The sequence below is a fragment of the Sylvia atricapilla genome, chromosome 6 (genome assembly GCF_009819655.1).
Source record: "Sylvia atricapilla isolate bSylAtr1 chromosome 6, bSylAtr1.pri, whole genome shotgun sequence".
Classification (NCBI taxonomy): Eukaryota; Metazoa; Chordata; class Aves; order Passeriformes; family Sylviidae; genus Sylvia; species Sylvia atricapilla.
In genome coordinates, this window is record NC_089145.1 from 43,879,420 (window position 1) to 43,892,715 (window position 13,296).

The 13,296-nt window shown below is 39.7% G+C and overlaps 1 protein-coding gene across 3 annotated transcripts in view; it reads right to left on the minus strand.

Moving 5' to 3' along the window:
• TRMT61A (tRNA methyltransferase 61A) overlaps positions 1-13,296 on the minus strand; it is a 108,175-nt gene that overhangs the window by 93,404 nt on the left and 1,475 nt on the right. For all 3 annotated transcript variants that reach the window (XR_010743848.1, XR_010743849.1, XM_066321725.1), the window contains exons 2-3: positions 11,755-12,119; positions 1,843-2,109 (exon numbers count right to left, since the gene is read on the minus strand). Coding sequence is in view for 1 of the 3 variants with exons in the window: in XM_066321725.1 (XP_066177822.1) it covers positions 1,843-2,109; positions 11,755-12,085 (598 nt within the window). In the remaining 2 variants the exon portion in view is untranslated. The remainder of the gene's footprint in view (positions 1-1,842; positions 2,110-11,754; positions 12,120-13,296) is intronic.

Here is a 13,296-nt window from a genome sequence, read left to right on the forward strand (position 1 = left end):
GCAGTTACAGATAACCCTCTGCCATATTTTAGATTTAACAGCAGTAAAAAAACCACAACAAAACTACCCGAATGACTCAGAATAAAACAGGAAAGTGTGTAAGTTTTTACACAGTACTACTATAATGAATTATATTTTATATGAAAACCAGTTTTTGTTTATATGCAAAATAGTAAAATCTAAAAAATGCCCCCAGTCAGTCAGGTATCAAGCTGCCCAAAAGAGGAGCCTTAGACCAGCACCAGATCTCAGACATGGGTGGCTGGTTGCAGCAAAAACTGCAGTAAGGATCAGCAACTTAGATTTTTGAGTGGTTCATAAAGTGAATGACGCCACTTCACAAACACAAAAATGTGGGATTTTAAAGTCTTATTTATATTGCCTAAGCAGATGTAACCTTGTAGCACAGCACAGAAAAGCATAGCCAGATGGTATGGCCGGTTTGGGACTATAATACATTTTCTAGGATTTCAAATGCTGGAGTGAGACGAGGATTCAAAACTTGGAACTGTTCAAGCAGCCCTGCTTAGTATTCTAAGCATGCACCACTTAAATAATTCAAATTGGACTGCGCAATGCAGCGCCTTCTAAGCTGGGAAGTCAGCTGAGTGTTGTGCTCGCTAGATTAGATAATTTGAGCATGGGAAGGGCATTGTACAGTGCAGTGATTTTTTCCCCCCCCAGGACACACTGGAAAGCTGATACAAATTGAGCTGTAACCATTGCAAGGTACAGAGTGCTAACAAGGCTCACTCCATTTATTTACTTTTTAAAGGAAGTCTGTTATGTGGGTATCACAAAGCTTTCTAGAAAATTTTCAGCAGTAGCTGAGATAGCCTAACAGTGGGGCTGGTCCTGACTCAGCAAGGCAGTGCACATTCAGTGACCTTTAAGAACAAGCTTAAATCTTGTGATTTCAAGAAGACTTAGCAATTCACTTGAAAACCAGCCTGTGATTATATATTTTAACAAAGGACTGGGCCTTGGCACATCATCAAGTTTTTTTTTAAACTCATGTTCCAGCATAGACACTGTTCAGCACTCCATGCCCTCTTGATCAGAGAAGTCACTTTTGTAGATGGAAGCAATTTGGCAAAAGTTTATTCAGCTCCACACTATTATGATATTAGAGGAAAACTTATTCCAGGATAAAAGAATTATTTATTCACTGAGGCTTATTTTTCAATAGGGAAAAGAGGTATAATAAAGAGATGAAATCTGTGCAAAACCTCAACATCAGTTCTCACTTGCTGTCACAATTCCAGAGTAACTGGCATAAGCTAGAACAACCTTTACATTCCATCCTCACTGTATCCAATGGCAAACTTCTCACTAGCTCCAACCACAAAGATTTAGGACGTAATCCGGCAAGCATATGTAAGTGTAACCACCGTTTTTTAAACATTACCGTTGGGGTGCTCAGTTAAACAGGTACAAATCTGCAATGATTGCTGTCAGCTGAGGCTGAACACCTTTTATACAAACACCTTTCCGCTGAACTGCCAAAGAAATTTGCTTTCAGCATTTATTGTTACTTCTGCTTCCCACACACCTCAGATCTAGCAAAATGCGCTTGAGAATGGTTCAAAGGAGTTTTTATAAACTGCCCATGCTAATTGTAGCAGCTCTCATGGGCTTGCAGGAAAAAAATTGAAAAAATTGTTCTTCTCCTTTCAAATCTTCCACTGTAAATTGAAGATGCCTTTTGAAGCCTTAGAAATGCCTGAAGACTGATATTTGAGAACAGTGATCACACAAGGTAAGGGAGCACATCCAGTGTATAGCTGAAAGGCAGAGATATGTGCACAGTACTCCTGAACAGAAAGAGAAAAATGCAGTTACCTTCAGCTTTTAATGCTGACTTTGCATGTCCTATGGCTTCCCATGGGGATGGAATATCTAGGAACACAGCATCTGCAATGTTTGAGACTCCAAAGCCATTTTTGCAGACATCCTGGTTGGTCACAGTGACCAGGTGCTCCACCCCATGTTCCCGAAACTCCTCCCGCGCCTTCTCAGCCCTTTGCTGGTGGAACTCCACTGTGTACAGGTGCCCCGTGGGAGCCACTGTCCGGATGAGAGCGTGGGAGAGGGACCCACTGCCTGTACCTAGAAAAGAAAAGCAGCTCATGAAATTGAGTTTGTCAGTGCCAAACATCAGAACTAAAGTCTTCTGCATTAGTCTTCCTGCTTGGAATGCTCGTTTCAAAACTCAAATGAACACAAACCCACTGGTTCAGCTCCTGAAAGAGAACAGTGCTTCCTTCACATGGAGGGAAGGGACTAGGTGACCTAGGAAACAGTCTTCCGGGTTCTCAAAGCATTCACTGAAAAAATCTGGCAAACTCAGGATCTATCCCATCTCCCTGGAGTAGGAAACTAATGCCAAGGGTCAGCTATAGCTCTAACAACTGCCACTAGAGAACATGAAGAAGTAAACGCAACAGGAAAAATTAGAGAAATTAACTGGAGAGGGTTTTTTTCAAAGTTGTCAGACTCTTCTAGGGTGAAAGGAGATTAAGGCAAATTTTAATTGATTTTCAAAACATTATACTTCACTAAACAAAGAAAATATGTTGGCATGGGTCCATGCTTAAAAATCCTATTAATATCCATAAAAACAAATGCCTGTCAGGATACAGTTTGCTTTGCACAGATCTCTTAAGAGACATCCTCAATTCCCACTGGAATTACCCAAACCTAAGGCCTCTTGGGTCCTTGCAGCCACACTGATCAAACACCTGTCATCACAGGTCACTTACAAACACACATGCCTACGCAAGCTGAACTTAAGTCTAACAAAATCTATCATAAAATTGTAGGTAACGACAATTACCACATACAAGACAAACATTTTTTTTTCCTTGTTTTAGTTGATAATTTAGGAAACTTAGTTTAAATGATCCATTGGCATATTAGATAGATGAATGACTAACAACAAAGATTTTCACTTAAGAAAACACCCATATACCAATTCTCATTGCAAATTAGTCACTCAAGTGGCATTTAGCAGAGTAACCCCCCAAATTCAAAACCCCACAGCAACCCGAAATTATCTGTGTTTGTTGATTCATAATTCTGTGCTTAGAACACATTTCTCCTGTAGACATAAAATCAATTTCTAGCTATTTTCAATGACTGTTCAGCCTGAGGCAAGTTCTTTCAGCTAACATAAATCTCCCAAAACTTATAAAGGGCAGAATCTGAAGTACAGCAGCTCAGTAACAAGTAGAAAGGAAATTAATTAGGGGGCACAGGGGCTGGTACAGCCGCTTAATTGGTGCAGTACTTTCCATAATCATACAGGAAGTCTGAGCTCACTGGCAGATCCCAGGTTCTTGCCCTCTAGTCACATAAGGGGAGGAACACTGCTGAGGCACTGTATTTAATCTGACAGCTCTGAAAGGGGAGACATTCAGACTGTAAACAGAGCTCAGGGCCCATGTTTGCCACCGGATCAAGCGGCTGCACCAGGGAATCGGCACTGCTCCTCTGCTTCCCTCTGAGAGGGCTCTGACCCCAGCGGGCAGGCTGGCACCCCCCTGCAGCTTCAGCAGGGCAGATTAGAGACGGAGAGAGATTTTAGCACTGGCTTCAGAGAGGTCCAAGAGAATAAACTTTTACACACGTGCATTTAATGAAGTGAAAATACAGGCATTCAAGGTAGTATTAAAATAAAACAAAGAAAAAGCAAAACACACCTACATGTGCATACATCAAAAACCATGCTGTCACAGCACTTGAAGGATCAAAAAGTCAAAGCGAACTTTCCCTGGTCAAAGGAGAAATGGTAGCAGAGCAGCTACGTGGTTGTGAAAACTCGATGATGTATGTGCATAACAAAGAAATAGTATTCCATTGATAGGTTTTTAATTACAAAAGCAGGGAACTATTGCTCACAGGATGCTAAAGACTGAAACTCTGCCCTTACATCATGTCAAAAGGGAGGATTACACAACTGAGAACTACTATCAAATGAGGGAATTTAATTATTTTACCTCCCAAATGCGAAGTGCTGCATGCACACTTTCTGCATCTCTCTCTGCTAATCTAAAGAAGTGAACAGGCCTGGGCTGTAAGAAGAGGGAGCCAGCTTGCACACGTATCCAGTTTCCTTGTTCATATTCTATTACATTTTTAATCACTTTCCTTTTAAGTCTGCTCTTAAAAACACCACAGAAGATACCATTTGTCTCCTCCATAGGAAAACCTATCAAGATGTTTTTGGCTTCTTTTCTAAAACTCTTTCTTTATTCACAAACACTCCAAGCCAAACCCTGAACTAAAACCAAGATGTTGGAAGTCACACTTGCAGGCATATTACAGACAGAGCTTTTGTTAAAAAAAGGTTGCCAGGAATTATTCATTGTTGACTGGCTACCACAAACATAAGAACAATACATACGTATCACATTTTAACATATCAAATTCTATGACATTAATATTATTAATGGGAGTATTTCTGAAGATGCTGCCTACCTTCTCCATGACAACACTCTCAAAACTGCAGGAAACAAGAAGCATGATTGTTATGAATCACCTACTATTGTAAAATCTCTCCTTGAAAATAAATTCTGATCCCAGACATGTGACATGATGATGACCCTTAACTCTCATGCACCCAATAGATCAGCACATTTGATGTGATCCATTAATATGAGAGTCTGGCAGAAGTCCATACCTGCCACAAGCCCTAAAGCCCAGTCAGCACTGTCTACACAAGGCAGGGGTTCAAACCAATGTTTTTGTGATGTAGAAAGGGAAATTAACATTTATATTCACCTTCTTCCCTGCAAATCTGCAACATTCAACATTTCTGTCTTCCTGCTACTCTCTCAATTTTGATTTGTCTTTATTTCAAAATCACTACTAATAAAAAACAAAATATGACTCAAAGAGTCTTAGGTACCAGTCCGGAGTAAGTTCTAGTCAAGTACATGTTTCCTTGGGAAATGAAAGGTATCCTTAGCATGATACAGAATCAGTCAGGACAGCAGCAAAACCTGAGCAGTACTACTACAGACATACTAGAATGCTACCAAACCAGAAACAGCATACTTGAATTACCTGTATACAAATGAATTAAGAAACTGGATACTCAAAAATTACTATTTTGTATCAGAAGAGCCAAGATCAGAACAGGAAGAACTTCAGTGGATTTTCTTTCTCTTAAAGATGCAGTGAAATGCCTGTGTTCCTGATATGACCTAGAAAGCAGAAGGTAAGGCAACTAGAACAACTAATTTATAATTTTATCACAGGATGCTTCCTTTCTGACAGCCTGCACAACAAACAGCCTTAGAAACAGTTTGCTCTCCACCACAGGACAATGCCTACTTGACTACCATGTTTTAACCATGGACTCTACAGAACAGAGGTAAAACAACAATGCAGACTGTACTGAAGACAACCGTAACAGCACAGCTGCTGCTTTAGAGCTCACTTAGGTGAGCACTTATGTCATTGCTAATTTTCACTTGGAAAATGTGATGCTCTTTTACATTGACTGTTCTGTGATCTCAAACATCCTAGTCAAAAAGCAGACATCTGCATTGCAGGCATTTAATGAGACACCGCAGGGGCCCCAATATGCCACACTCAAAGCTCAACATCTGAGGAGGTAGCACTGTGCAGGGGATCAGCACAGTGTAAACTAGGAATGGGCTCCACTTCAGTCAAAGGCAGGAATTAAGCTCCTGTGTTACACCCATTTAGGCAGCTAACAACCCTGCACTGATGCAGCATCCTTTCCTTCTTCTTGTGCTCAAGCACATGACATTCCCCTTCTCAGATACATATAAGCTCTAGAGGAGTGCTTTTGCCTCTCTCCCAAAACAAGCAGAACACTGCAGTTTCAGGATTTCAGTCCTAACAAGTGGACACCTATATAAAACATCCTAGCTCTGCACCTACTGATAATTCCTTCTGATTTGCAGACAAGCAAGTATTGATGAGATGAACTTCTCGACTGCCCTGACCTCCAACAGATCTGTTCTCTGTCTCTGCTTATTCAAATGACAGGTTTTCCACATACCTCAGGCATCTTGAAACAATGTCCACGCTAAAATAATTTCTCACCTTCTCAAAAGTTGCAGTGGACAGTATCTGAGCCATTCAAAAATAAAGCATATTATTGCAGCACAGAATACTGCCAAGACTGAGTGTCACCACGGCATCAAGCCCAGTGCTTAACTGATATAGAATACAAAGTACATTTTAAACTCTTTTCCATTTAGTCTTGTTTCCTTATTGCAAAGGATATTTATCTAATCTCCTGGAATCCTACCCATGCCATAATTATAAGTGACCTGATTCTGAGTTCTACACATCTCTTTGCAAGCTTATTGCTTGGCTTGTCTTCCCTAGAAATTTCTCATTGTGGTGCTTCTTTTTAAAAAAGAAGCTACAAATTGTCATTTAGGATCTATAGATGTTTACAGCTGTGTGTAAGCAAAAGCATTTTGGAATAAAGCTGAATAAGCTCTTAAGTGCATAAAAGGGTTCATATTGCTTGGAAACAGGAAAAGAGAAAAGTATGCAAAGTGTAATTTAATACTGGGTCTCTAAAATATCTAGTAACATTTTAGTAGAACATAAGCTTCTAATGCAAAATTTGGCTACCTAAGATATTCTGAAATGAGTAAATACAACAAAACAATGACAGTGTTGCTCTATTTGTCTCCTAGCTACGCCACTTAGCCCTTGCAAATAGTAGGTTAGGTCATGAATCAGCCATGAGAACGGAAGGAGCCTCAAAACCAAGGGAAAATTAATCTTGAGACAGAGCTAACAACTCCACAGCTAAAATCTGTCAAGCAGCACTGAACAGACTAAGACTGCTCACTGTACATGACAAGCTTGTGTAATGATCTATAATGAATACATGAAAAGATATTAAGCATTTGATGGAAATGAACCCAAATATCTTACTGGGAAGATAGTCAAGGGCCTGCATCATGGTAGCAGAGGTAAGACACAGGAAGAGCAGGGACAGAGAGAAGGAAGAAGAGAGGGAGAGAATTTCAAGGAGTTGAACTGATGGCTGAAAGAAAAAACACCGAATCAAAAAGTTCACTTTACAGTCAAGAAGTTCCCTTTACAGAAAATTAGCTCATCTGCCATGGACACCATGCTGAAGCAAGCATTTTAGGCAACAGGCTGGAGGTCAGAGAGGGCCACTGCTGATTTTCAAGGCTGGCACTGCCTACAAAAGAATATGAAGAATTCATTTTTCTTTAGAGATTCAAGTGAAGAAATAAATTTTCCTTGCAGATTCAAAAGTCTGAATTTTTTAGGAAGGAATCTTCTACAGAATGGACATAGTATGCTTAGGTTCAGAGCTGCATGAGAAGTGTGCCTGGTGGTCAGGTGAAATTACAAGATCAAAGTGAGTCCCGAAAGTCTGGACACAAACGCTTTAGGGTATGAACAGCATTCCTCATCAGCTGCCTGACAGCCACAAGTCTGAATACATTCATTACACTGATGCCTCATGTGGTCACAGGTTTGGTTCATAGAATCATCATAGACTCAAAGAATGGGTTTGGGTTGAAAGACATTTAAAGATTCTTTAGTTCTAACCCATCTGTCTGGGGCAGGGACACCTTTACACTAGACCAGGTTGCTCAAAGCCCCATCCAGTCTGGGCCTCAACACCTCCATGAGTGGGGCACCCACAGCTTCTCCAGACAATCTGTGCCAGGGCTTCAGCACCTTCACAAGAATGGGTTTCCTCCTAATACATCTTTCCGTTTAAACCTATTACCCCTTCTCCTATCACTCCATGCCCTTGTAAAATTCCATATTCCCAGATCTCTTGGAGCCCCTTTAGGTACTGGAAGGTGCTGTAAGATCTCCCTGGAGTCTTCTCCAGGCTGAACAAGTTAAGCTCTCCCAGCCTGAGTCTACAAGGAAAAGTGCTCCAGTCCCCTGCTCATCTTCATGGCCTCCTCTGGACTTGCTCCAATAGATCCACATCTTTTTTACTGCCCCTCTGTTGGGGGGCCAGCACCAGTTCAGTACTTTGGTGTGGCAAGAGAATATTGTGGTTTGTGACATTTGTAGTGATGAAGCCTTTCTTAATACTTCAAGAAGTGCTATACAAGGATCAAGTTTTCTAATTCTTCTCTCACTCTAACCTGAACAGCTGCTAAGAGGTAGATAAGGGAGACATTACAAAACACAGACATAATTAGTCTGGGCACATTCCAGAATCAAATTAATACTTCCAAACTTTGGTCTGTTCTTTACACTAAAAACAGAGCTGCAAACAATTTACATATACTTATGAGACAAAAATAGTAAAGACATGAGCAGTAATTGTCAAAAAGTCTATAAGCACTTCAGAAGAGTCATAAGCATACAGATGACTTGCTGGGACTCCACAATAAACTCTTAATCATTTATTAAGTATCCATTAATCATTAAGTCCTCATTAATTTTTGATGAGTGTACTCTTTAACAAAATCTATACCCAGGCTGTGAGTTTGAAAATTTCGTAATTGTTTTTGAGAAGCTCCTATGTAAGGCTGGTTGGCAGCTCCTGTTACTCCTTCTCTGAGAAACCATGAGAGCACAGACCACTGCTCTCAGCCTTCAGAAATCCAGTCCCTGAGCTCAGAAACCCATTGCTATGGAGCAATGAAAAGGGTTTAGCAATTTTTAATTTGGGATTTAGCTGAAGGGAAACAAAAAATCCAATTAACATTTTTGCTCATGTGAGTCTGATTTTGTGAATGCTGAAGGATCACTGGGATGGTGGTTAAAGTACTTTTGACTAAATTACATTTTGTACAAATACTATGCTCCATCAAAGCCAAAATATTTCTGAGATTTATCAGATTAAATGAGGTCTCACATGCTGTACTATTAAGACGGGAACTCTTTTACGTCTCACCATGAACACTGGACAGTAAAAATGCCTTGATTTTGGGATTGGAAAGAAGGGGATTTTGTTTGGGAAAAAAATATTTGAAAGGTTTCACATTGGCTCCAGTATAGTATTAAAAATAAATGTAAACCCCCCAAAATTAGTTGTCAAATGGAATTATGATCCTACGGGAAGCCTAGCCTGGGAAGCTGACATCAAGATTAGATCTGGAGAGTGAGGTGAGACAAAAGAGAAGGATCTAGCCTTTTCCTTTATCTAGGCATTGCTGCACATGCAATAAACACAAAAGGAATTATTAGTTACCTGACAAGAATGAAACTTTCACAGGATTGGGCCACTCACAGCAGGTATTTAAGCAGCTATTTTGAGTACCATAATTTTGGAAAGATAGGGCTGTTAAAAACTGTATCAAAGTGGAGAATTTCTCAGGGCAGGGACCAATATTTTAGAAAGATCTTAGCTCTAGTAACAGTGTTAACAGTTTCAAAACTCAACATACTTTATAAATAAGAAATTAGCAGAAGACAGAAAAAGGATCATATTCCTACACCTCTGTCATGAAACATCAGGTAGGTCCAGAGTCTCCTTATAGCCTCCTCAACAGAGTATGCCTGGGTCATTTTAATTATGCATGTGCTGCTGACAAGCTTGTTCTTTATGTGTTTATTAAAGATGATTAAACATAGTAAAAACTGTATTAATATGTCTCTATCTTTTTGGACAAATCATGACTAATCAATTTAAACTATGTAATTAAAGTGACATAAAATTAATTCTACTCCATTTTTATAACCATGTGCAGAAGATTATTTGTATTCACAGCATTTCAACACGACGCAGAGGATATTTCATCTTACTTTTTCAACCACCACTTCTCACAGTTGTGGAGACTAATTCAAAATTCTGCTACCTTACAATGGCTAAATAGAGGAAACACTTCTACAGCTGAATTAGTAAGACAAGAGGAAAAGAGCCCAGCTCTTTTTACAGAGCCTGCTTTGCCAATCCATACAGCAACCGTGTATATAAATTCAAATAATAAAAAAGACAGACCTCTGTGCTAATTAATGCTTAAAATACATCTAAACTCGGCACCAGCAGGAAACAAACTCAAGTTTTACTTGACCAGATTTCCTGTCTTGTTTCTACTCATCACCATTGGGCTGGTTTTGCCTAGCCCACACAAGGTTAATCTAGAGCTAATGATTTTGGATCAGCAAATACCATCGAATTTAGGATGGCATCAAAGCAGGCTACATCACCACTGGAGGCTCCAGTTGTCAATACCTGTCAAGTTTTTAATTCAAAGTAAACCTGCAGTAAGGTCTCTTGCTTCAAGGTTAGCCAGATGGATTTGTTGCAGTATTCTTTCTTCTTTCCTTTCTTTATGAACAGTGAATCTTGCAAGCAATACAGGCATAACTACAGCAGCTTAACTGTTCACTTTGCCTGGAAAGCTGAAGTTGCAATACACTGGCAGTACAAGCATTAAAAGGAACGTGGGGACAGTTTCACCTCAGCAAAAAGGAATGATTTGTGGCTATGACTTTTGACTTCACAATGTTTTTGGAAATCATCGTGTTTCCATTTCTTAGTTGTTTAGATAAGCAAGAGATTAAACATTTTCATCCTCTCTAGGTACCTTCGACGTTACTGAAAATATTTTATGTACAGCTCTGTACATTTGACTAGTCTGAGTGAGACAGGACATGGGGCAATTCAAATCTCTCCCCCTCCCCCAACTACCAAATAATTTGTTGTTTATATTTCCCATCCTGTCTAAACATAGCAGGGAAGAGCTGACGAATACAGAAACTTCCCATAACAGAACTAAAAACATCTGATCATCCTACAAACCAAAGTACAAACTCACAGGACCCAACTATTTTCACAGTATCAGGGCCTTCTGCACAGGGCTTTGCCTGCTTCAAGCGTTGCTGTACAGCAACCAGCTAAATGCACTGCCTGGTTCTTAACAGGTCAAACTGGGAGCAGAGATTAGTGGTGTTTCAGTTGTGTTAGGAAGTGGCCCTTATGCCTGAAAAGCTGCCCAAAATGATGCATGAGTGGGAACAGGAAATGGTAAATGCAAGAAAGTGCAGTGCATCACAGTCCTGTCATGCTGATCTTTTGCCATATCTGTGCTTGAGAGTTATGAAGAAATTATTATAAAAACTATGTAACCAAGAAAACTTTTATGTCAATTTTCACTCCTTACTTCCAAATTAAGCAAAATCATGAAAGCTGTAATTAAACCAAGTTTAGATATAAAACACAGCCCTGTGATGAACACATCATGCATTGTATTTCATCAGTGATTCTGCATGAGGTTGTGGTGCTACAAGTAGAAAGTAGATTACACTTGAGAGAAGAAGAATGAAATTTATGTGCTTACATGATACCATCTATAAACACTGCCAATTTATTTCTCTTATTAGTTCAACGTCCTATCACCAGAGTCTCTTTCACCAGGTTATCTCAACTATGTCCTCTGAAACTGCAAATTCAAAGCCTGAATCTTGACCTAAATCATGTATTTTAAAACAAAATTTTTAAGTACTTAACAACAGTTTCAGAAAAGGGGAATGAAAATGTTTACCTATTAGTTCAAAGAAGATGAATTAACCAAACACATGCTCAGAGGTACCACATAATGTGGCTGCACACTGAGGTAGCATCAATTTTTGGAGAAACAGCAGCTGATAACATGCCCATGATACAGAATTCTTCAACATGTGGGCAGGGAATATTGTATCACAGTAGAAAAAAGTGCAACCTTTTGCAAAATACAAAGAAAACCGTGTTTTCTCAGGAAAGTGTTGGTGTTAGTTCCTAATAAAGGATTTCAACATAGTAATTATTACCTGATTCACACACTATGGAGCCTGGCTTCAGTTCCAACATCATGGTGATTATAGAGATGTCAGTGGAATACAGAATCTGTGTCCTGTGTGGAAGATTCATGGTCCACAGTTCTGGAGTTGGATGAAGAATGAACACCCATCCTCCTTTACTGCAGGTCACTTTGGAGCCATACTTCTTGCCTATGAGGTCTGTGGAATGCCTGATGACCCCGTACTTAGTCTGTGTTACAGTGCCATGCTGGACTTTCACAGGAAACATGGACTCGTGGCCCAGGAACACAATAGCTGTGTCACCATCCTTTATTGTATCTCCATACTCAACAAAACTCATGGTGACAATCTTGTAGCTTGCTGATGATTGTCCCCTAGAGAAGAACAAACATGTCAGGAGAGTTTCACAGCACCCTGACGGAGCTGAACCTACAGACATAAAAGCAAGTAATTTTATTTTCTCCAATACAGAACAAAACCACACTGTGCAAATGGGATGCTAGCAAGAGAGCTCCAGGAAGTTCAGGGACCTGCTGTCTGCTGTACTCTTGATCCAATTACAGTCAATGTAAGGATCCCACAGATTCGAAAATAACAAGTATTCTTCTTGGTTTATGGTGCATATTAAAGAAAAATCGGGAACTACATTATAATTTACTCAGCCTGCTCCACAATGCTACTGCAGATTAGTACCAATTCAGCATCCTGTTCAATTACAGTTCCTGAACACTCAGAGCATGTTATTAAGTTGTCATTTCTATCCCCATTTTCTTGCTTATTTCTTGGTGATTTACAACATAAAGACATTCTGCCACTTGCCTGGACATCAATCACCAGCCATTAGGACCACTAACAAATGTATGCTTGAAAGTTTTCCAAATGAACATTTAGAGATAGGTTTAAGGCATTAATTTATGCACAAACTTGACTAACTACATGCAAAAAAAAATAAAAATTGTGGCCTTTAATTTGCCATTGGGGGTGCAAAGTAATTGTCTGGGAAGTGATCTCTGCTCCAGCTAAATGTAAACAACCATTTCCAAGCTAATGCCAACAGTCTAATCACTTCAGCCCCATGGTCTCAGAGCTGTTTTAGAGAATTACAATTAAATTTTGATGGCTTTGAGAAGACAATCTAGAAATCAGAAGGCAATGAAACCTGACATTGCCTTTCAGATAAAGCAGCTAACTGTCTAAGCTGCAGGTTGATCAGTTCACACATGAATTGCTTAATGAAGTACTAGGGACCCCAAAGTTGGAAATTAAAGCCTATGACAGAAGGCTTTGAAAGTCAGATTTCTGGTAGTACACCATCCCTGGCAGCATCAAAAGCAGCATTACTTTTAGTTTCAGAAAAATTACTGAATTACAGCACTTTTGTGTTGAATGTTTAAGAGTCTGGTCCTGCTTCATCATTTTAATTGAAAACCTTCAGTTCTCAAAGTGTAGTCTGGTGTCTGTAGTCTGCTCCTGCCTGGAACTCCATGTAGCTCAATTTACTGTTAAGCAGCAAGATTTGTAATTTTTCCACTGCAGTCACTGAGGCTGATA